The 24,855-nt window shown below is 34.9% G+C and overlaps 2 protein-coding genes across 2 annotated transcripts; one reads left to right on the top strand and one right to left on the bottom strand.

The window, feature by feature from the left end:
- Positions 1 to 6,774: 6,774 nt before the first annotated feature.
- LOC104908847 (expansin-A32) lies at positions 6,775 to 12,022 on the top strand. The gene is made up of 4 exons (XM_010698010.4): positions 6,775 to 6,931; positions 8,555 to 8,689; positions 10,816 to 11,119; positions 11,228 to 12,022. Exons 1-4 carry the CDS (start codon positions 6,775 to 6,777, stop codon positions 11,541 to 11,543), a joined length of 912 nt encoding a protein of 303 aa, XP_010696312.2. The 3' UTR covers positions 11,544 to 12,022.
- A 782-nt stretch (positions 12,023 to 12,804) lies between these two features.
- On the bottom strand, positions 12,805 to 24,671 carry LOC104908849 (uncharacterized). The gene is made up of 12 exons (XM_010698011.4): positions 24,435 to 24,671; positions 23,747 to 23,962; positions 22,424 to 23,560; positions 21,379 to 21,501; positions 20,983 to 21,164; positions 20,651 to 20,882; positions 20,340 to 20,549; positions 19,907 to 20,035; positions 19,677 to 19,745; positions 16,131 to 16,253; positions 13,672 to 13,722; positions 12,805 to 13,582 (listed from the first exon to the last, which is right to left on the bottom strand). Exons 1-12 carry the CDS (start codon positions 24,669 to 24,671, stop codon positions 13,406 to 13,408), a joined length of 2,886 nt encoding a protein of 961 aa, XP_010696313.1. The 3' UTR covers positions 12,805 to 13,405.
- Positions 24,672 to 24,855: the final 184 nt, after the last annotated feature.

Here is a 24,855-nt window from a genome sequence, read left to right as displayed (position 1 = left end):
GAGGCGAATAGCATCGCTAGTTCAGTGTTGTTAGCCATTCTACTTCGGGACCTGAAAGTAATATAACTCTACTCAGGTTCCAGAAAACTTATAGTCATCTAAGCAAGACAATACTTGATTTGATCACTAAAGATCGCATCAACATACAATTTCACTAAGTTTCAACATGGAATGTTCACTAATATTCATACAGTTATTCACGTAAATAAATTCATAGTCATATGAATTTAAGCAAGAAAATTGAATCACATAATGAAAATAAAAAAAAAATATTCCCCATTACGTGTCCAAAATAAATTTTACTCCTTGAATAAACAAACTAAATTTTATTCTTCCATAGAAGGGAAAAAAGAAAAATGTGAAATAAAATAACACACTAGTATATATATATATTTCCTAAAATGCTAATCCTATAAAACACTTTCGTCCTGTTGGTACATACCCAACATTATTCTTTTAACTAAAACCTTATATACTCTATATATATATATATATATATATATATATATATATATATATATATATATATATATATATAAAAATATCTATATGTATATAACCTATGGCACTACACTGCCATCCTTATCCTTATCTTCCTTATATTGTTGAGGTACAAAGTCTTCATCACTAACTTCGTCCTCTTCGTCAGTCTCATAGTAGTCAACGAATTTCTCTTGATCTTAGACTGCCTAGTAGGTATGGTGTCCAAGTCTTCCTCAGGTTCAGATTCCACCTCATACATGCATCATATATGTCTTCCCTGGTAGTCCTCTAGCATGATCCATTTCTATGATGACTTCATCATCCCTAGCATATTGTCCTTCAAGATGCAGCATTATCCAATGCAGTTCTTCATATTCCTATGGTCAATGGGTGGATAGGTCGTCGTCTTCATCGTCAGTCAGGACGATAGGGTTAAATAGTTTCCTAAATTTGCAGCCATAATAGTAGAGCTACATCACAATAACCAAAAGGTTTAGCACTCTTCCTTAACGTATTCCCACCAAAATCAAAGGGTAAGAAAACAAAGGCATGTAAAATATAACACTTTAATAGGCAAGAAGGATATAACAATTAGCAGGAAAGAAAACATTCATGCATCGTTAGCAGGGAAGAAAAATAATAATGCACTTATTTGCAGGGAAGAAAATAATGACGATGCTGAACTAATTTTCAATGCAGGCATATAATATTTCTATCCTATATGCCCTTCTTATACTACCCATTCTCACAATGTCATGCTATAAACCTTAAAGGATGAAAATAATGCAGACACTTTTTATAAATAACATTACTTTTGTGCCTAAATAAATTTTCTAAAAAAAAATTTTGAACTCCAAGTTCGAAAAAAAAATTTACTCGAAATTTTTTTTTTTTTTTTCGGACTCGCAACGTTTTCGAAAAAAAAAAAATTTCGAACTCCGTAAATTTTCGGAAAAGAATTTCGAACCTCAATTTCCGAAAATATTCGGTTCTTAAAAAAAAAATTTGATCCTCAAAATATTTTGTCTCATTTTCGAAATGGAAACGTAGGAGCATACTAAGGTTTCCTTCAAATAACCAATAAGCTAGGTAACTTAAAACTAAAGTCACTTAATAAGCTAGTTAGTTAGGCGCCTATAAGTCTTAAACTAACCTAAGCTCTGATACCACTTTGTAACACCCGATAATTCTCTCTTTCTAGAAAATACTTTTATAACGAATCTAGAAATTACCCAGGCATTATCGCCCGTGTGAAAACGTTTCGGCTTACTCAGAATTTTGCAGCGGAAAACAATACTAAAAAAAATCAACTTTATTAAACTTATGAAATAGATGAAACTGTTTCGAAACTAAACACACCAACTAAAACCTCAAACTTAGTAAAGATGTCCTACGAAACAACTTAATATACTAAGTATAAGCCTCTCCATTCCAGATCCCCAATGAATGCATTCTGAACCTGTAATGTCAATGCTACTGACTCTGCTCCCGAAGGATCACACAGGATCAATAGGCAAAGCCATGATCACACACACAACAGCACGTAATCAGCAAAGCTGAGTACTACATATCAGCATAAATAATCCTAAACATGATACTACAACATAAATAATAATAACATATAACAAACTGCAGATGACTCTTACTGAACTAGACTCTAAACTTTTATTTCTTCTTTAAATGGAATAGTTATGGGACGAGTTGTCTATACTGAATAGGAGATATGGGGCTACCACATATTCCAATGATGCGATATCGAGGAACCTTTGAGCTAAAAAGGAAAGGTGATCAATCCAATCCTAGGAAAATACATATCACGGCGGACTATGTATCCCAACCCTTAGTGTCCAACTCTAGACGTGCACCAGTCTAAAGTCTATAACCTATCTCGTTTCACTTTACGTTGCATTCATTTTTATACTTGTGTTGACACCAACCAAGCACATAACACTCACAACTAACAATCACATAAACTCACAAACTCCTTTTTAATCTTAGAATCAACAAGTGTTCACAACTTATCATTCAAGACTCTTTTAACTTCTTTTATTCTTTACTAACTTGCCTGTTGAACCTAGCCAACAGTAAATTGTATCTTTATAGAGATATAACTCATACTTACCAAATAAGATCCACGGTTCTTATAAGATAAATAAATAACTTCAAAGAATCTATGTAACACATGATTCCAACCTACTTACATTAATTCACTCACGAATTAACACCAAAAACTAAACTTATCTGCTTGCATCAAACTTCCATACAAACAGTCACACTCATACATATTCTTAGTTTACATGTAGCACACAGGCAAGTAACATGTAAAGCAATTTCAGTGAATCATATATATGAACAACAAGGTCCTATACATGATACTACAAAATAAAAACATCCCTAAAGCATGTTTCTAACCATATAGCACGTAGACTATGTACGTACCTTGTGTAAACGCAACGGTAGGCCACTTTTATGTTCTAAAAGTCCCCATATAAATTCTCCCCTACAACAATAAAAAATCAAGTAAATACTTGAACTAAAAAAAAATACAGCAACTTTAAAACGTCCCAAACCTTTTTAAACTCTTTAAAAATCGTTTTTATAATTTAAAATCTCGTTATTTTTAATCCCTAGTATAGTACAACTATTCTAGTGATTAAAAATCATTAAAAGCCTTAAAATACTAACTTTCTGAATTTCCAGCATTTATAAAATTTTCTAAACTTTCTGAAAATATTTTAAATACATATAAAAATCGTATTCCAATCAAAATTCATATTCATACTCTAAATATACGGTTTCTAGTGATTTAAAACCCTAAAAAACCATATCTTTCATGATTAAAACTAAAAATAATAAATCTGAAATTTTTTTCTTTTATACATATGAGAACCGAAACTAAATTCTTCATAATAAATAATAACTCAAATCATAATCATGTAAATAGTAATAAAATAACAATAAAAATTAGGACTTTAATGGAATTTTAAAGGAGAAGTAAAGAAAAACAACCGAAATTGGAGGAGGAAGAGCAGCGCCGGACTGAAGGACAGCAGCAAGGACCGGCGGCAGCAGGGTTTCGGCTTCAAGAAAATATTTGTGACGTTTCTTGTTCAACAAGAAACGTTACTTAGCGAAGAAGAAACGATTTTTGAGAGCAAAATAGGAACTCACGCACAAAGAGAGAGGAGAGAGAAAATGTCGAGTGAGGGGAGAGAGAAAATTCAGAAGTACGTGCAAGGGAGGAGAGAGAAAATAGAATGTAGGGCAAAATAATTGGGTTTTTAGGATATTTAAATAGGCTAATCCTTTTGGGCTTAGGAAAAGAAATTTCAATAATTAAAACTTTGATGACTAACAAGATGGGCTTATTAGGACTTTAGTCATCAAATTATCCTTTCCCTTTTTATTACTTTTGGGCTTTCGATTCCATTAAGTTTTCTTTTTAAATATGCTTTTAAAAATTAAACTCTTATTTAAAACATGCTTAATTAAAATATTACAAGTTTTGTTAAGCCATGCAAAATATTTTTAGTTGACTTTTAAAAATAGTCAACCCTTTTTAAAAGTCAAACCATTTCCAAACTCATTTGGATTTAAATATAACTACATAAATACCTTAATATATTTATGAAAATCTTTTAAAAATGTGGAGGATTACAGTGGTTTGGAAGATCACAAGTCTTTTGGTCCCTTTTTTACTTGGAGTAACAAGCAGGAGGGAGAAGATCGTGTTTTTTCAAAGATAGATAGTGTTTTGGCCAATCAAACCTGGGATGATCTGTTTGGGGGATGTTGTTGCTCTTTTTCTTCCTGAGAGTATCTCAAACCATTGTCCCTATGTAATCAGATGTGAGATTCAGAGGGTTAATAAACCTAAAGCATTTAGGTTTTTAACATGTGGATCTTAGCTGAAGATTTCATGGATAAGGTGCAGGGAGTTTGGAGGGACAGAGTGCAAGGTGTTCCTATGTACCAAGTTGTCACTAAGCTGAAGAAGTTGAAAAGTGTATTAAAAGAGTTGAATAAACGAAAGTTCTCTAACATTGAACAAGCAGTTGAGGAAGATATGCAACATTCGATCACTATACAGGGTTAGTACATCAAGATCCTCTTAATAGTGAGTTGTATAGTCAGGAGAATGAAGCTAGAGTGAAGTATTTTGAGTTGCATAAAGCCATAATTAGCTTCTTGAAACAGAAGGTGAAACAAGAGTGGAAATATAGTGGGGATTTGGATTCGAGATGTTTCCATGCTTGCTTAAAGAAGAGAAGGTTTCAGAATCAAGTCTGTAGAAATAAGGATGTGAATGGATTATGGTAAGAAGAGAGGGAGAAGATAGAAATGGCTTTTTTTGAATTTTATAAGCAGTTGTTGGGTATTGCTCCTCCAGTGGAAGGCCATGTTAGTAATACTATTCTGAATAAATCTACTTAATTCTGAACAGCAACAACTATTATGTGCTGAGTTTAGTAGAGAAGATGTTAAACAAGCACTTTGGGACATTAATGTGAACAAGTCCCCTAGACCAGATGGCTACAATAGTCATTTCTTTAAGCATGCTTGGTCAAGTATTCGTGATGATATTTGCAAAGTTGTTCTTAATTTTTTTTTCCAAACAGGTAAGCTTTTAAAGCAAATTAATGCTACTAATCTTTGCCTTATTCTAAAGGTTGAACAACCAAATGATGTAAAACAGTTCAGGCCTATTGCATGTTTAATGTGCTATATAAGATCATCTCTAAGATGTTATGTAGCAGATTAAGGATAGTGTTGCCTATTGTTGTAGATGAGGGTCAAAGTGCCTTTGTAAAAAATACAGTGATCATGCATAACATTTAATTTGTCAAGACATGATGAAACATTACAAAAGGAAGTCTCAACCTCCAAGAAGCACTTTGAAGGTTGATTTGAGGAAGGCCTATGATTCCTTAAACTAGAATTTTATTCGAGAATTGTTGGTGGGTTTGATTTTCTTGAGAAATTTGTAAGATGGATTATAGAATGTATAACTAGTCCTACCTTTTCTTTGAGTATCAATGGAGATATTTGTGGATTTTTCCAAGGTAAAAAGGGGTTGAGGCAAGGTGATCTGATTTCACCATTGATCTTTGTTCTTGCCATGGAGAACTTTACAAGATTAATGAATAAAATGTGCAAAAAAAGAGTCCTTCTCTTTCATTACAGATGCAATCAACTCAAGCTCACTCGTCTTATTTTTGTGATGACTTAATGCTCTTCAGTAAAAGTGATATGCAGTCAGTTGTATTGTCGGACTTTGAAAGCTTTTGCTCTTATATCTGGCTTGCATGCTAGTCCTGATAAAACAGCAATTTATTTTATGAATGTGAAGGATGAGGTGCAGCAGAGAATACTACAGATCACATGGTTCAAGAAAGGTTCTTTCCCTTTTAGATATCTTGAGGTTCCCATAACCTCTAAAAGATTAAGCAAACCTAGTTGTGATATTCTTATTGATAGGATTATGCATAGAATTGTCTGCTAGAGTTCAAGGCATCTATCTTATGCAGCTAGAACTGTGTTGATTGATTCTATGTTGTTGAGTCTTCACTCTTATTGGGCTCAGGTGTTTGTCCTGCCCAAAGGTGTGTTGAAAAGGATTATTCAACTGTGTAGATCCTTTTTATGGGATGGTGAATTGGTGTTGAGTGAAAGTCCTCCTGGTGCCTGGGATTAGATGTGCAGACGTAAGAAGTATGGGGGTCTAGGTATGCAAGATTGTTATGCATGGAACATGGCTGCTATTGATAAATACATCTGGCAAGTGGCTCAGAAACAGGATGTCCTTTGGATCAAGTGGGTGCATAGTGTTTATATTAAGGAAGAAACTGGTGGGAGTATAATGCTCCTAAAAATTCCAGTTGGGTTTGGAAGCAGATTTGTAAAGCAAAAGATGTGTTCAAGCATGCTTATCAGGGGAATCAGTGACAAAATGGGGTGAAAAAATATAGTGTCAAGGAAGGTTACAGCTGGCTAAAAGGACAGCAATTGAAGGTGTTCTAGCATCATTGGGTGTGGAATAGGTATAATTTGCCTAAACATTCCTTTATTGCTTGGATGACAATGATAGCTTAATTGAAAACAAAAGATAGGATGTTTACTGCTTGAGTGAGCAATGATGAGCATTATACGCTGTGTTCAAGTGAAGCAGAAACCTTATGCATTTGTTCTTTAAATTAAATGCCCTTACAGTATTAGAATTTGCAGAGGTATTATGAGTTGGTTAGGAATCAGAATGCAAACTCATGAAAATCTCTTTACTTCATGAAAGAGATGGGGAGGAAATTCAGGCAGAAGAGAAGACAGGATATGGGTTATTCTGCGTTAGCGGACTTGATTTACCATATTTGGAAGACAAGAAATCATGCTTTGTGGAATGGAGCAGTTAAACATCCTCACAAAATTGTTAGAGAAATTCAATTGGATGTTTGTACGTAGTAGAATTAGAGGGTGTATAGATTGTAAATGGTGTGATGCTAATAAGTCTTGGTTTTAGAGTTTTGTAATTGCTTGTAACTGATCTGGGGTTTTGTTTGTTGCTTCGTGTGTTGTTGTAATGTTTGGACTTTTGCTTGTTTAAGTCCTTTGGTTGTTTGCTACTGTATCTGGATGACATGTTCATGGTCTTTTTGGTAATATAAAGCTTACATTTTACCCAAAAAAAAATAAGATCTTATAAGATAAGATCATATCAGATAAAATAAGATGTTAAAAATGCATAATAAACTATCTTATATGATAAGATCAGATCAGATTAGATACAATAAGATAAAAATAAGATTTTATAAGATCTTATAAGATAAACTAAGACAAAATAAGTTGAATCAAACGAACCTTAAATAGTGTGAACACGTTTATGCAACATAAAAGTAATGGAAAATTTAATTCATAAATTATACTTTCTCCGTTCCATAATAAGTGAAACCTTTACTATTTTAGAACGTTTTAGAATAAGTGAAACATTTACTATTTTAGAACGTTTTAAAATAAGTGAAACATACCTTAAATGGAAAAAAATGTGACAAAATGACAAGAGTATTCATCACAAACTTGTGTGGTTTGCTTTTCTCTCTCCTCCTTTTGATAATATAAAGGGTATTTTATGATATTTTTTTTTACCTTTTGCAAGTGATGTTTATTAAATCCTGTGCTTAATCCCTATGTTTTACTTATTATGGAACGGATGAAGTATTATTTATAGAAAGATTCAGAATAGGTTTAACATATTGAAATTTTCCAATGGGAAATATAAGAACAACAAAAGAAAAAGGAGGGAGTATGCAATACTTTTTTTACTTTTCTTTATTTTCTAAAATTTGATTGTTTCAATTTTTTTTTACTAATGTTGAGAATTGAGATGTGAGAATTGAGGGTTTAAAGGCCTCTCATACATTTGATTGCTTGTTAAATAACAATACTCCATAATGATTATAAAAAATTACTTCACATTTTGAAGTTCATTCAAAATCTTGGTCCACGATATGGAATTTGATCCATAAATATTCCACACCTATATATGTTTAACTTTGATTTGCAATCCCGTATACTTGAAATTTGCAAACTTTAATATTGAAAAAATATATTTTTTCCTAACTAGTAATATAAAGCCTGCTCTTTTGATTAGTTACTTTTCCTATCAAAAAAAAATTGATATTCATCGATCAAAACCTTCTTTAATTAACGTCCAGCATGTAGTAATAAGGTCACAACCTTTTTTTTCTTTTACAATTTATCATATAATTGCCTGAAATACTTCTAGTTATTTTCAAAACCATTTTTCAACATTTTAGTATTGATTAGTACAAGAAGAATCTTAAATTTAGATGACCAATGATATTAACGGTGAAACAAATCACCTTAATTTTAAAGAAACAACAGAACCAATAATCTGCTGTTTTAACTAAATATAGCTTAAAACGTAACAAAAATCTAGCATCAACATATATTTAGGGAGAGGGAAGAGAAATAAATAGCACCAAAAAAATCTATTTTCACCAACTTCACCTTCTCTTCTTGCTGATTTCTAAGCCATTCGCCATGAAATCTCCTCTAGGGATCATCTTGGCTTTGTTATTTCTTGTTGTTTTCATTTCTGACGTTCATGCAAAGAGACCAAATTTTCAGCCTAGCCCATGGAAACCTGCTAGGGCTACTTTCTATGGAAATCCTGATGGCTCAGGAACTTTTGGTAAATAATATTACAAGTATTATTATCATCATCATTATTATTATCGTCATCGTCATAACTATGGCCAATTTTTATGGTTAAGTTTTGTTAATATTGCAATGGATTTTATTGAGTAACTATGTACGTGGTACATAGATCATCCATGCTGAATTTCATAACAATATGAGGCTCCTTAGGTTTTGATATGAACAATTATTGAAAACAAAGTTTTATAATGTGAGCAATTAAGCAAAAGCTAAAAGGTTATGATTTTGTAAAATTTAAACGCACATGCGTTGTGAATGTATAAAATACCTGTAAACCTCCACATGATTAACTAGACAAGTTAAATTATGCATCACACAAAAAGTTATGCAATAGGTCTAATTTGCATAAATTGCACTAGTAGAGACCTAATTTTATGGCTCTCTTTCAAGTATATGTTCATATTCTAAATTTCAATTCCACATTATTAGAGTGTTGATTAAAAATTTGAAGAAAAAAGTTATATTAGTTGGTGGACAAATATAGGCATGAGACTTTCCTTAATGATAATGGTTGCATTTCAGGTTCTAATTAATCTTGATGAACAAGGTTGTGACAATGGATGGTTGCATTAGGGTTTTTGTTTCACATATGATTAGGGGTGTCAATCTCGGTTATCGGGTGCATTTGGGTTAATCTGAGTTGGGTCGGTTGTGTTTGGGTTAGATCGTAAAGGATCAAACATTTTCCCTTATCGAGTGTGGGTAGGGTTGGAGCCACTTAAGTCAGATCAATCCCCACCAACGTATACTCGGGTGCGGGGTTGCGTATGGGTCGGACCATTTCAGCTCTACTCAAATCGGATAGACATAAGTCGTGTTCTAAATGAGTTTGTGCGGATCAAGTTGGATTCGGATGGACTTATGTCGGCTCGTGTCATGTTCGGATGGACTTGGGTCAGCTAAAATCGAATTTAGGTGGAGTTGGAAGAGTTCATTATATGTTTAGTCCTTTCATTTCTAGTCATTATTGATAGCAATCGAAAATTAGGTCAGCACACGCATACCTCATACTTGTGTGCGCGACAACGCAAGAAATTACATAAATGAACAAGGTAATAAACTTGACCAATGTGAACTATAATCATATTATCAAATACGTCAAGATAATTTATTAATAACAATTTGTTAATATCTTATATAGAAGTATTTAAAAGAACATGAACTAAAGTTATGAGCAAAACATATTTGATTGATAATGTTAGGTTGGTAATGGGCTGGATTGACATGGGTCGGGTTACAATGGGTTGTGTATAAATGGGTTTTCTCGGGTCTAATTGGGTTCGGGTTGACTTTAAGTCAGATGCAGATCGGTTCTGATTTTGGTATCCATATCTAATTGGGTTCATATTAATTTGGATCGATAACTAAGTTGGGTTCTGATATGCTTGGGTATAACTGGGTTTGGTTGATTCCAAATCGGAATGGATTGGTTGGGAAACCTGATTATGTCGGATAGGAACAGATTTCATGAGTGGGGTGCGATTTTTACACCCTTAACTATGATAAGAAACCTTCACCATGCCCTTTGAATATTCATTTCACCATCTTTGTTACTCATTGTTCATCTTTGATTCACAATATATAAAAGAGAATTGATCAACTCCACAAAAAACAATTTCGATTTATCTTTAGTATATATCTTCTAGGGAGAAAAATTTTGGTTTCGCACACCTTTTCGAAAGAATCACTAGTGTGAGAGTAATCTGGTTTGGTGGCAAGCATTAATTTGGAAAAATGGTTCTCCAACTTTCCTTTGTTTGCTTTGTAAAGGATAGAAAACATATTACAGAATGATTAAAGAAAAAAAGTAGTAGTTTTCACAAGAGTAGAAACCAAATTTCTTTTTAAAGGAATGAAAAACACATTATCCTCCATATTATTCACCTTCTTCCCATCAAACCTACCCCTTTGATTTACATTCTCTCTAACTTTAGATTCAAGGAACCAAACAAGTTAAAAGAAGTTTGAAGAGTCTACTATACATATAGTAGTATTTAAGAAGTTTGAAGCATATATAATAATCTAAGCTAGTGTATTGTGTATATAAAAAGAGCATGATATATATTGAGTAAAGTTGTTGCATTGGAATATATTAAATAGGGGGAGCATGTGGATATGGGGATGCTGTGTCCAAGGAAGGCCCAGGGTATGGGACTCAAACAGCAGCTTTAAGCACACCTATGTTCAAAAATGGGGCAGCTTGTGGATCTTGTTATGAGCTCAAATGTGAAGACACTTCAAAGGGTTGCAAACCACGCGCGCCCATCATCTCCATTACCGCCACCAACCTGTGCCCTGAAGGTGGGTGGTGCAGCTCACCTCAGGAGCATTTTGATCTCTCTCAACCTGCTTACCTTCAATTCGCTGTGTACAAGGCTGGTGTTGTCCCAATTCAATACCGCAGGTACACCCAATAACTGTACTAATTAATACTATTCTACATAAACAAATTGTCTTCCATATGATATTATTATTCTCATAAACATATTGCAATGAAATCAAACAAATGCAGGGTTCCTTGCATAAGAAAAGGAGGAATCCGATTCACTATATCTTCGAAATCAAACCCATACTTCCTGTTGCTGTTAGTATGGAATGTCGGAGGTGCAGGAGATGTCGAAAGCGTGATGATAAAGGGAGACACCGGAAAGCCATTCACACCAATGAAGCGTAACTGGGGTCAATACTGGGAGAGCCATGAAAGTTTAGTTGGCCAAGCCATTACCGTAAGACTCAAAACTAGTGACGGCAAACAGTCTACTTCTTGGCGTGATATTCCTAAGAATTGGCAGTTTGGCCAAACATATGAAGGCAAAAACCTTAGTTGAACTTCACCTGCTCAGCTCAACTATTTCACAACTTCAATCATATTAACTTTGGTTCCCTCTAGGGTTTCTCCTTGGGAGGGTTTTTTCCTAACCTATGTCGTTAGGTTTTTCTTTTTTTTTTGAAGGTTTTTCCTTCATTCTTTCTTTTTTCTCTTTGTTTTTTCTTCACTTTTCTTCTTGGTCGCAATTGTGAATCTTTGTAGAGGCTTCCACTGGTGTTTGTACCGGTGGAAAACCCCAAAAATCTTTTTAATTGCTTCCAATAAGTATATCCCATCATTAAGATGGTATTTATTTTAGGATGTTCCATTTCTTTTTTTTTGTTCGTCTAATGAAGAAGGAAGATCTAACAATCACTCTTCTTTGTAAGAATCTGGAGACCACGGAAGTATTTCCACCCAAACGACTATGCATCAGCGGGAGTTAAGCCGAATCAGGGCGAACTCACAGATTGTATTGCTTCAGATGAAGTTTTTTATTAAGGCTATTTTTTATCAAATCTGTGATGTATCTAGTTCTAAGGTGTTATATACCTATGTTGGAATTTTCGATTTTTCAGGAATTGATTGTAAGTACCGTTTGGCTATCCCTAATCAATGAAATTATTTTTCTTCCTATCAAAAAAAAAAAAAAAACTACTCCCTCTGTCCCAAAATATAGTTCCCATTTCCATTTTGGGTGTCCCAAAATATAGTTCCCATTTCCATATTTAGTTCCACATTTTTTCGTAATTTGTCTAGAAAAACCGTGTCCCATCATTTATTTTCTTCTTGAAATTTGTTTTCTCCTTTGTTTATTCAACTAAAATGTTACAATTAATGCTCTTTCACCAATTATTCTCCACTCTCTCTTAAAATCATCTTTTCCCATACAACATTTATTTAAATAAACAAAAAATCTTTACTATCCTTCTTAGATTCAACTTGCGTAAATTACCGTGAAAAAAGGAAAATGGGAACTATATTTTGGGACGGAGGGAGTATTTCACAACTTCAATCATATCTAATTTTAATTTCACAACAATTTATCATCTTGAAAGTATCTTTGTTTAATTGCATGAGATGCTCATACTGATTATTATGTAAGTGTTATGTGCCTCTGTTCATTACTTCCTCTATTCACTTTGCTTATTTAAAGATTACCAGACTAATTGTTTGTTATCTAAATTTTGTGTTTGTAATTCAAAAATAAATCAAACACACATTTTTAGATGGTATAAAGAAATTACAACATAATTGAACCTCAAACTACACAAGATAAATTGTATAATTCACTTAATATTAATAAAATTGAAATTTCATGATATGCAACGGTCTGGAATATGGCAGGGGAAATAATTAACTTGTTATACAAAACAAAACTCGTTTCACCAAGAATCACCAAAATTGATTAATCTTTGGATATATACACAACTGTAAAGAAAAGCAAGCACAAACTGAATCAACAACTCAAAGGCTACAAACTAAAGAAGAATACATGTAAGAACTCAATTCACTACTCCATCTTAGAGGTGATTTTCACCTTCTTCTTAAAACACAAAGGAAGAGAAGTGAATGGATGTATGTCCACCTATAAGAACCAGACCAGCAGTCCAATTGTCACCTGCTAAAGGCTTAGATATCTCAGCGAGCAACATGGTAATCAAAACTCAAGGTTCACCATTAAACCGCGTCAAATCATGGGATCCAAGATCCATTTCTCTTCTTCCTCGGTGTTACGTTGGAAAATTGTGCAAAAACACGACTTCAATTTGTGCGCCAGATGATGGCCTTAAAAGGCATCTTGAATGTTCAGCGCAGCATACAGGTAATTTATACCTTGTACAAATGCATTGACCATTTTTCCACGACTGTATCTTGCTCTTATTGCACTACAGTCCAGGCATGTCCATCACTTCCCTTCTTTTGCTTCTTTTTCTTCTTCCGTTCCTCTCTTGTGTCTGTTCTTTCATCATTTCGTTTGGCAAGCCTTGAACGGATTTCTAGCAACTTTGTTTTCGCATCTCTGAATGGTGCATCAGACTTCATAGCCATTAGTTGCTGAAATAGTAGATAAAAAGTCAGTATTCGCTGTCTGTTGCATCAGTCACAGCATTTTGATGTCTATATGTGACTGTACATATTTATACCTTGAGATGATCCATTGCTGCAAGATTAAAGCCAAGAGTATCTTTGCATTCCTGTCATGCAAACACAAGTCACATCATTCACTTTTTGAAGAAAGATGAGCATTGTCCTGAACTTTTTGTAGGTGATTAATACTACATAGATTATAGATAATCTTGTAAGTCTCATGCCACTGTTGATGTAATTGTTTGTCCAACCAACCATCTATCTTTGTTTCTTTATCAATCCATAGCCACTCAATACCAAAAAGTGGTGGTAAAGGATGGTAATGGAAATCCAAACCTATTATTCAAAAGTGTGGTCATAACATGAAATCCACCCCATGAAACCCCTCTCTAATGTAAATTTGATGCCACACCAACTATGACATGACATCAGCTTGGAAATGTTTGTTTTACTCAATGTAAGAAAAATATTAGCTCAAAACCTTTAAACATCAGCTTGGAAATGTTTGTTTTACTCAATGTAAGAAAAATATTAGCTCAAAACCTTTAAACTGTTGCCCTAACTTTGTAGACTGAGCTACAACTTCACTTTATATATAGCTCCTAACCTAATTACTTCCTCCATAACATAATAGATCTTAAACTTTGAAAAATGCACTATTCATATTTGACCATGCATTTTTTAGTTATAAATAAAATCAACCGTTACTATATGATATGTTGTTGGATTAGTCTCAATGTATACTTTCATAATATTAACTTCTTATAATTTTTACTAATACACAATTAAAGTTATTAACGGTCAAAGTACTGCATCGACAAGAGTGAAAGTCAAAGTGTAACATTTATTTTGTTATGGAGGAAGTATATTATTTCTCCAAACCTCATGTAAAATGAAATAAAACTGTTAAATTGTCAACACTCCAATGACATAAATAACGACAGGTGAATAAGAGGGAGTAAATCATGCCTATAATTTGTACTCCCTCTGTTTCAAATTATAAGGCATTTTAGCTAAAAGAATTTGTTTCAAAATATAAGGCATTCTACAATACCAATGTAAGATTAAATGCAACTTTATGTTATCAAGATAAGCTTATAGGTTATTTTGTATTATCAATACAATATTTAATGTTAATTTTTATTACCCGTGCAAATCTAACTATAATTAACTAAATTCTTAATCTATGTGCAAAAACCTTAAACGACTTATATTTTAAAACGAAGGGAGTAACTCTTTAATGCTACAACATTTTTTTAAGTAACTGTCAATGATAACGCAATTACACATCAACTTTTCTTATCAACTCATACATAGAGCTATTTAGAAAAATGTGCTAAAAACATTGCCGTAATTTTTTTTCACAAAACAGAAACTATTAACTTTCTAGCTCATGAACGTTCTATATGGTAAAAAATTCCGAATAATGAAGAACTAAAAAAAAGTTCTCGACTAAACCAAGAAATCTATTCACCGAATTTTCTGCTCATTGCAATTTATAAAAAAAAAAAAAAAAAGATGGTACTTGGAATAAAAATGTAGTATCAAAATAATATGTAACTGATTTAAATCTCAAAGTATATAAAATAGATCTATATTTCACTTAATTTATGGAAAAGCTTAATGCGCTCCGACCAACAACTAGTTCAATGTATATAAACACGAGTTGGGGATATAGGTGCAGTACCATGGACATTGCAATGGAACTTTTATAACAATCTTAAATACTCCCTCCATCCCTTCAACTTTGCCCAGTTTCCTTTTGGTTTACCCCTCTGAGTTAGCCCCCTCAAAAAATGATCATGGTGGACGCCAACTTTACTCTCACATTGACTCTATTTGGTCCCACCATTTTTGTCTTCCATGAAATCTATTCAACCAAAAAATTAAAAAGGGAAACAGAGCTTAACAGGGAAACAGAAAGGGACTGAGGGAGTATAATTTTATTACGATTATTGTCATTTGTTGCTACCTATCAAATAAGCTGTAAAGGCATTTTGATTGCAAAATGCTCTACCACCTAAATCAAATAGCAAATACTCGATATGGGAAAAGAAGGTAGTAATTTAGTGCGAAGGAGGCAGGATGGGGGGAGGGGAAGGGGAGGGAGGGCCTCACCTACTACATATGGGCTATGGCATTATAATAAAATCTAAAACACTCACAAATCACAAAGCTAACCTCCACTTTGCCTACGAGCAGAACATATATGTGAAGTTTGCACCTCAACAAGACATCAACTATGATAAGCTTTTGCAATTTACTGCTCTAGAAAGGCATCCACAAGATGGAAACCACTCAATTGACAGAAGTCAAACAGAGTTTAATCCATCAGCGATTAACTTTAGTGCTTAAATATTTATTAGTGCAAACTAAAATATCTTCATACTACAGAAGTTATTCGAAAACGATTATATTGCAAATAAATAGTACAAAACACAAGCCCGCTAATTATGTATGACAATAATACCACAGGAAACAAACAGCGTCAAGCAAAATTCAAACTATAGGATACCTTCACTCTTGCATGCAAAATATCTTTGAGTTCACTCAAGACAGGTCTTGCAGAAGGTGTGCTTATTAACTGATGATAATGCGTCTGCAACAATACAACTGCAACCCTGCAGATGAGCTCAGCCTGCAATTGCAATGTGGAGCGTCAATGTCTGATGTTTACTATTGACATAAAGACCTCGCAGAAAAAGGTTCACATATGCAGCTTAGGTGTATTGGATAACTGAAAAATAACTTCCAAGAAACCAGGTTATGTGATGATCTCACCAAGAAACCCAGAAACTGCATTCAAACAATCATGAGGCAGTACATGAAAGGGCTACAGTGACTCAGTTATAGCAGTCTAAGCTGCCAGCTCAGCAACATATAGCATTAGTACAAATATGCAGGAGCCATAGATTTAGCTCAGTGTTACCTAGTGATGATTCATTATGCTATTTGGAATGCAAATGGGAGCACAATTTACAGTCAGTCTATTTTGTGGTTTGTGGGCTGGGTTTCCTGATATCAATAGAGAACCTTTGCTTCTGCATGAATCGATATTATTACATTCCAATTCCTTTCTGACCTCCCAAGGGAAATCCCGAATTGGATCATTCCAAATTGACAGGTTAGTGTAAACTTATCCGTGCAATTGTCACTTTTCAATTATTTACTTGGTTCACTAACTATTTCAAACACTTCTAAACGAAAATCATAATTAGTAACAGGGCTCATTCACATCTTTACATGCAATTATGCAAGCAATTCTTCATATATAAAATCGATAAAAGCATCTTTCATAAAACAAGAAACTCTTCAATTGTAGCATATACTAAAACCTAGATTAGATAAGTCTGTATTGTTTCTTTCATTGTAATAAAAATGAAAAGGAAAGGTAAGATAAAAATAAATTGTAAAGGAAAAGTCAATGAGCAGTAAAGTGGGAAAACATAATAACAATCCCCCTTCAACGTGACTAAACACATTATTTCCGACCACCAATGAGGTGACGATATAATAAAATACTCTTGCAGCCATGTAAGGAAAACTGTCGTATTTCCAAAATGAATATCGCAGAAATCACGTGATTTTGTTCGAAGCTACCTTGTTATCACAATCCCCAACAATTCAACAGAAACTTAGGTGAACTTCTCCCTCTCATGTCATAAATGTTGACTCCAACTTTTACCATAATCTGAGAGCTAGGGTTTCACTAGATGGGGGGCTTTTCAATTTAGGATCCAAACTGAAACAATTTCATGCAACCAAATGAGGAATTAAATTCAATCTTGAAGTCTCAATAAGATTAACTTTTAGTCAAATTTGATTTAATATATTTTGAACTCAGATGTCTTGGTTGTCTCTCAAGTTTCTGCAGAAGAAAAAGCGGCCAAGGCTATGATTGATCTCTGAAATTCTGGATCCAAAGAAATTGGGTCAGATCCAGATCTAGGGTATGATTGATACTATCTAGATTGTCCTTTTAAATGTGAAATATGAATATATTTCAAAAGATAGGTAATAGTCTATTTTCCTCATAATTAAATCACAATAATGTAATTGTGTTGGAAAAGTGAAGTTAGCTAAGATGTGCTGAATGATAATGATACTTTTTTTGAACAAATAAATATTTTAGGTGCTTCAACTTAATTTTTGTGAAAAAAGATTTCATGTGAAACCAAATCCAAACCCTTTGCCAGGCAAGACAAGATGGATCTAGACCTGGACCTGTTTATTTTAGATGATTCGGATCTGCATCCGATGACCGACCTAAAATCTCAAGTGGGCACGTAAGGGTGTGGTAAGCGCCATGGTGTGTGGGTACATGCCATACGCATGTGAATGTCGTTGTGCAAGTGCATGTGTATCTCTACATGTGCACAAGTGTGCATACACATTCATTTATATGAGAACATGCAAAAAGGTCATATTCATGTGTGCTTATATATTGATGTGTGTGCATGTCCCACTATGTACATGCAAGTGTACATCAATGTATCCATCTATAAGATGTGTGCGTGTGTGTGTGTGTGAAGCTGCGCACTTGTTTGTGTGGATGAAGGTAAAGAGGGAAAGAGCACAAGCTTCAATTCATTGAGCTTACCATCCTCTTTTTTTCCCCTAAGTTTCACATTTGCTTCACAAGGAAAAAGGTAAAGAGATCATCGAAAATTAACAAGGAAAAGTACTCTGTCATCTTGTTTGGATGCCAATACAATTCTTTATGCATATAAATACCGAACATACTAATGCCCGGTGGCGGATGCAGGATTTTATGAATGGTGGGTCACCAACACAGTTTCAAAATGCGTTTTCAATTGCGGTCAGAAATGGTAGCGAAGTTGGAAACTTGAACGAATGAGTTGATCGCACACTACATTGCAATTGTCGTTGCATGATTTTTATTTTAAATTTGCCAAGTGCTACTAAATTTTTGTACTAAGTATCGTGAAACACGATCCTTTCTTATTTATGTTTCAAAGAAAAAAATTCCTTTCTTTAGTACTTCTCTGTTTTTATTTTTCTTTCAACATTTTAAATTTTAGGAAGTTGTACATTACTTGTTGTATGTATTCAAAGATAAAATAAAATAGGGCTGTTCCCGAGAATAATTGGGCCCGGGGAAAATTTTAAAATTGGCCGTAGAAATTTTCAACTTAAAATTTTAAATTTAATAAAATATAGCTTTAAATGAAAAATAATCTAATAAATTTTCAACTTAAAATTCTAAATCTAATAAAAATGATTCATGCCTATACGGATACATGTACAACATTACAAGTACCAAGACTCCAAGAGTCAAGACATTTCATTTAATGGTTGAATCGAATATTTCATTAAATGGGCTATGCGCCCATGCCCCACTTCCCACCTCTATCTTGACCAGCCTTTTTTCTCTCTTTCTCTCTCTCTTTCTCTCTGTCCTCATACTCTATGCCTGTCTGGTTCTAAAACAAAAAAGAACAGATACACCATTTTTTCTTCTTGTCTTCAGATCTTCAACTATGACGTTCTGAACCTGTTTCTTTCCTCTTCTTCCTATCGTTCGTCATATAAGGAGCCATGATATTCGGTCAACTTTATAAAAAAAAAAAAATTATTTTGAACTTCATTTTTTCCTCCGATAATGGTGGATCACGTGACCCACCATGACTAACAGTGGCTCCGCCACAGCTGATGCCAATAATCCTATATTAGACATACAATTATACACGTAACAGCTGCAAATACACAAGATAATTTACCACGTTGTCATTTGTCAATATAAGACAACATAGAAGAGGAGTACAAACTACAAAGAGAATGAGGCTGAATCTCATCAAGAAAGAAAATACTCAATACAAGACAATAAATGAAACAACTAAAACACATTAGTCACTAGATTTTACATCTTAACAGAAAATCAACAGGCATAAAGTTTCTCAATTTTGGTTCAGCTGTTTATCTGAACCATATCATTGTGAAAATAAAGGGGAAACTTAAACAAAGAAAGTGGGCATAAAGTAATGCCTTATTGAGGTATACTAATATGAAGTATCAATATAAGAAGGATTAGTAATCTGACCTTTTCAGAATTGGTGGTCCAGTTTTTCAAATACGAAAGCAGTTTTAAAGCATCTGAAAACGGTAATGCCTGCCACCATTATGGAACTAAATTAGAAAGACATTTCTCCAATGGCAGAATTGAACAACCATAAAAGTACGTGAAAGTGATGAACATGAGAATGTAAATGCTAGGTAAACTGCAAAAAGTTACTCAAAAGTGTTAAGTGAACCACTAAAGCATGTACGTACTAGTAAAGTTTGTTCAAGATCATTGGGCCGGACATTTGAAACTGAGCGAAGAACATAATCAGAGGGTGAAAGTCCAAGCATCAGTATATTAGACTGGAATTTGGCCACGGTTCCCCTTGCTTTCTCCTCCTGTACATCACAATGCATAGACCAATTAACTTAATTTTGTATATATAGTACATATACACACACATAGGCATTGGCGGCAAAGAAGAGAGTGATTAAATCATACAAAGAGAGGTCAATCGATATTTAAAAAGTTGGCATACAGTTCATTTATCAGCTGGTGCACCCATTTAAGCAGGGCACCAATGAACCCACCTTGCAATTTTGTGGTCGGCTAAGAACTTGAATCTTAAGATGCCCAGAGTGACCATGTTAATGTTAATGAACTCATTGGACAAAAATTATATGAATGTATCAGTAACAGTACCTCATATTCAGCAATACGCTTTATTTCAGCTTCTGCCATATCCAGTGCTTCAATAATCAAGTCAGTTGCAGTTAAGGTTTCTTGAGTTTTTCTTCCTGCTGATGCCACAGCACCCTCTTCCGGAAGCTCATCCTTTGGGGCATATCTATTATCAGATGCACCATCGATGTCAGCCTCAAACATTTCCTCCAATCTTTTTTCTCTCTCTTCCTGCAAATGGTGTTTATGACACAGACAATTGAATTAAAATTAACTGAATAGTTTTCCAAAAGGCTCACTACATAACAAAGGAGGCTATTAGAAAAGGATACCTCAATGAAAAATGGTTCATCAGTGCGATCCCAACGTCGTATGGACCTATCATGAGATCCTGTGACAATAAAATCACCCCGACTACTGAGTGCAAGACACCATATCTCTGCATGATGTCCATCAACAGTCAAAAGCAATTCAAATGTATCAGCATCCCAGTACTTCAAAAGCCGGTCCTTTCCAACACTAAATACATAGTGAGTATTAGGAACAAACTTCACATCCATGACACTGCCACAAGAAAAAGAAGCCGATTAGTCAAGTAAAGCACTAAAGCACCAGGGATTAATGTCATTAGACAATTAAAGCACCAATAGTTTAATATAAGTACCTGTCAGCATGAGCAAAGATTGATTTATGGCAGTCACCAAAGTCCAAACCCCATATCTTCAAATTTTTGTCTGCAGACCCCGTAACTATCAGGTCCCCGTCAGATGATATATCCATACATAACACAGGCAATTTGTGACCATAGAGTGTAAGGAAGAATTTCAATGTATCCACAAAGAAGATCTGGCAAAGATATATAGGCGTCAAAAACAGTAACAAGAAGTATATGAAACCAGAAAGGAATAATCAAAATGAGCAACAAGTGGAGTGAAAGTTGAGAAGAAATAAAGATGCAATCACATCCTATTGCCTTTCTAAATTCTAAGAAAAGCTATAAACAACTATTCAATCATACATTTCTGAACGCAAACAAAGGAAAGAATCAGGCCACACTGACCTTCACTGTGCAATCCAGCAATGCAACAGCAATATACTTTGCATCCGGGCTCAGGGCAATCTTCAAAACATCATCGTTCATTTTCATTGTCCTCACATTTGATACCGTTAAGCGCTCCAAGCCCTGTTAATAAAAGTTGCAAGTTCATGATTGGCTACAAGATGATATATCATAGATGTAAGATTACCCTATACCATATATTTGAGATAACCAGCTCAAAGCTTCTATCAGAACTATAATAACTAGCTCCTTATAATTTCTGAACATGGAGGGACCACACACAAAAGATAAAATACCATAATCTATCTCGACACTGAACAGGTAAACTCGTAATAATCTGACAATGGTGCACAACCTGACAAAGTACTGAGGATAAAGTATACGCTAGATAATTGGATGGGAATATGGGATTATATCTAACTCACAAAGTTGAGTAGTAGAAAAAGCAGTTCATTTTGCTTACATACTTATAATGTGGGACAACCTACTCTGGTCAATCAATATAATACCCAGTCAGAACAACTTTAAGATGAAGTGGCTGCTGACACAATAGTCCATATAATATCCATAATTTTGTAAGAAAGCTTTTCTCCTGTGTAGAGTACCGCAATAACTTCAGCAACTTCAAATCCTTAAGAGAGTAAGAATCCAGCGATTCATTTCAGAGTCAAAGAGTCAATGCCACATAAAGATAGACCCTCACATGCAGAGGATTTATCAATGATAAGTTTAGACTAGTGTAGCTATTTTTGGATGATTAATTCCTTCAAGGGAAAGGGTTATCCACAAGCACTATGGAACCACTCATGGAAAATGGACTTTCTTCAACTGCTAACATACCCTAAGTCCTTAGCAACTAATTACTTGGGATAGGCTCAATGAAAATTTAAAGCAAAAAAAGAAATAACAAAGAGCACATAGGTCGTACTACAGAACATGAATTGAATAAAAAAATGCTACGGCACCAAACCTACTGCAGTTTGTGATAGACTTAATGAATTTTTAAGCAAGAGAGCAGCAAACATAAAGAGCACAGAGGACTCACTTCACCAGACTTCTTCAATCTGCGATACTCCCAGAACTTAACCTCGTGGTCTGCACTGCCTGTAACAAAACCGGTTTTGTCGGGCAAGCCAGCAATTGAATGGATGGGGCCTCCATGAGCCTCCACTACCTCCACACATGTAGCACTGGCAACATCTATAATCTCAATCTTGCCACCTTTAGTTCCAACAAGTGCGTATTTGTTGCTCTGATCACCAGGAACAAACATACTGCATAGCCCATAACCAGAATCAATTGTTCGAAGACAGTTACAAGTACTCGGGTTCCATATCTTCACTGCATTGTGGCTAGTTGACAGTAAAAGAGAGTTATCAGGGCTAAGACTAAGACTTCTAACATCAGAACGGTGACCTTGGAGCTCAATAGCCAGTGTCTGCGTACTTGAATCACTACCAATGGTATATGTTTCTATAGAATTGTTGTTCAATGATAAGGCTAATGTGGCCAGGGAATTCTTTGCATTGATTGGACAGAAAGAAGTTGAACATATCTTCTTTCCAGACCTTAAAATATGGAGAAGCTTGAAGACATCAGAGACTACAATTGTTGGATTGCTCCCATCCTCTAATGAGGCATGCTTTACATCACCATTCTCTGTTTCTTTTTCTTTCTTTTCTTTCTTCTCTTTCTTCTCCTTCTTTCTGTGAATTCTGCGCTTAGCTTTGCGCTTGGACTCAGCCTCATCTAAGATGCGAAATATTTCCACTGTCTTACCTGCCACTTGACATGCTAAAAGAGTACCAGGCTTATTAAATCTTAGCTTTGCAACTCGATCCTTGGTTTGCCTCTGGATTTCACCAAAATGCTTCAAGACTTCCCACTTGTTACTGCCTGATATAAGACCATCATCTACTGACTCCTTCTGATCAGAACTTCCTAGAGTTGCTCCACCTTCCAAATCATGCTTGACTACAGTGTAAAACCGCAATTCGAGGTCGGCTGAGCCTGTGACCACATATCTTTCCTCCGGATCACTATCTATTGACCAAATTTCGCTATGATGGCCACTAACTATTTGCATACAATGTTGGGTCTCAATATCCCAGACTCTAACAAACTTGTCCTTCGAGGAGCTAACTAGCTTTTTCCCAGAGTCCAGAAAAAGCAGGTCTGTCACCTAATGATGGTAAATTTACAAACATTCCTCAATACTTACAAAGATGATCAAACTCATAAATGCGTATCATTCCCCCCAAAAAGTTCAAAGAACAAACAGAAGCAAAAACTTATAACTCCCCAGTCCAACCCCTTTTTCTCTCATTTAAAAGACAGATACATTAAAGTAAAGAGCAGCAAAAAATACCTGATCACGGTGCCCACGTAGACGATAAAGGCCAGTCTCGCCCACCACATCCCACAAGATAATATCATTATCTTTGCCACCAGATGCTAGCATTGACCCATTACTATTGTAACGAAGAGCAGTCACAGCTCCTTTATGCCCATTCAATGTTGTTTCACAAGTTCCCTTACTAAAATCCCATATTCTTATGCTCCCATCAGCATACCCAACAGCCACCTGAAACAACCAAAAGAACCAAAAATGAATTACACCGAGAACAAAAAACTATCAAACCAGCACATATTCATATACCACCCCCCCCCCACACACACACACAAGTGTATATAAAACATCCCATACAGGCTTCTTCTACCTAAATTGGCATCAATATGAGATTTAACTGACATAATTCTTGTATAAATTTCCATAGAATCTTGGAGAAACTCAAACTCAATATAAACTTTATCCAACAATACAGCCAAAGCAAAAGCATACACATTCCCACATTGAAAGCTCATTCCTTTGCATCAAAATACACAAACAAAACAACATTTCCTCAAAAGGGCTCCACTAAAAAACATCAACTAACAGAACCCAGAATAAAACTTCACATACCCAACAAAATCCCACTTCAAAACAAACCCATTAAAGAATATAAAACCAATGCACAAAACAGATAGAAAATTGGAGAGAGAAAGAGAGATAGTACCAGAGAAGAGGAGGGAGACGAAACTATAGCAGTGACGGCAAGAGAAGGGGCAGGAGATGCAGCAGAAGGAGAGAGAGTTTCGGAGCAAACACCTTGACGAACATGCCAAACAGCCACTTTTTCAAGAGCAGGAGAGAGAAGAAACTTCCCTGAGCTATCGTAGCTGATGTTGGATTCTAAAGAAGCTATTACCCCGAAAGTTGCCGCAGGTTCATACCGGAGGTAAGATTTCACCATCTTTTCCGCCGACGAGAGACCCAAACTGGTGCGGCTGCCTGCTACTTGTGCAAACAACAAAATTGTGCGGAGGGTTTTGGGTTTTTTTCGGGGTTGAGACTTGAGAGGGTTTAAGGCTTGCTAGTTACCCATACCGGGGCTAAAATTGTAATTTCGCTCAGTAATTCAATTTAGGTGAAAGAAG

Source organism: Beta vulgaris, chromosome 7 (genome assembly GCF_026745355.1).
Source record: "Beta vulgaris subsp. vulgaris cultivar EL10 chromosome 7, EL10.2, whole genome shotgun sequence".
NCBI lineage: Eukaryota > Viridiplantae > Streptophyta > Magnoliopsida > Caryophyllales > Amaranthaceae > Beta > Beta vulgaris.
Note: the sequence above shows the minus strand (reverse complement) of the source record. Positions and strands in the feature narration are given on the sequence as shown.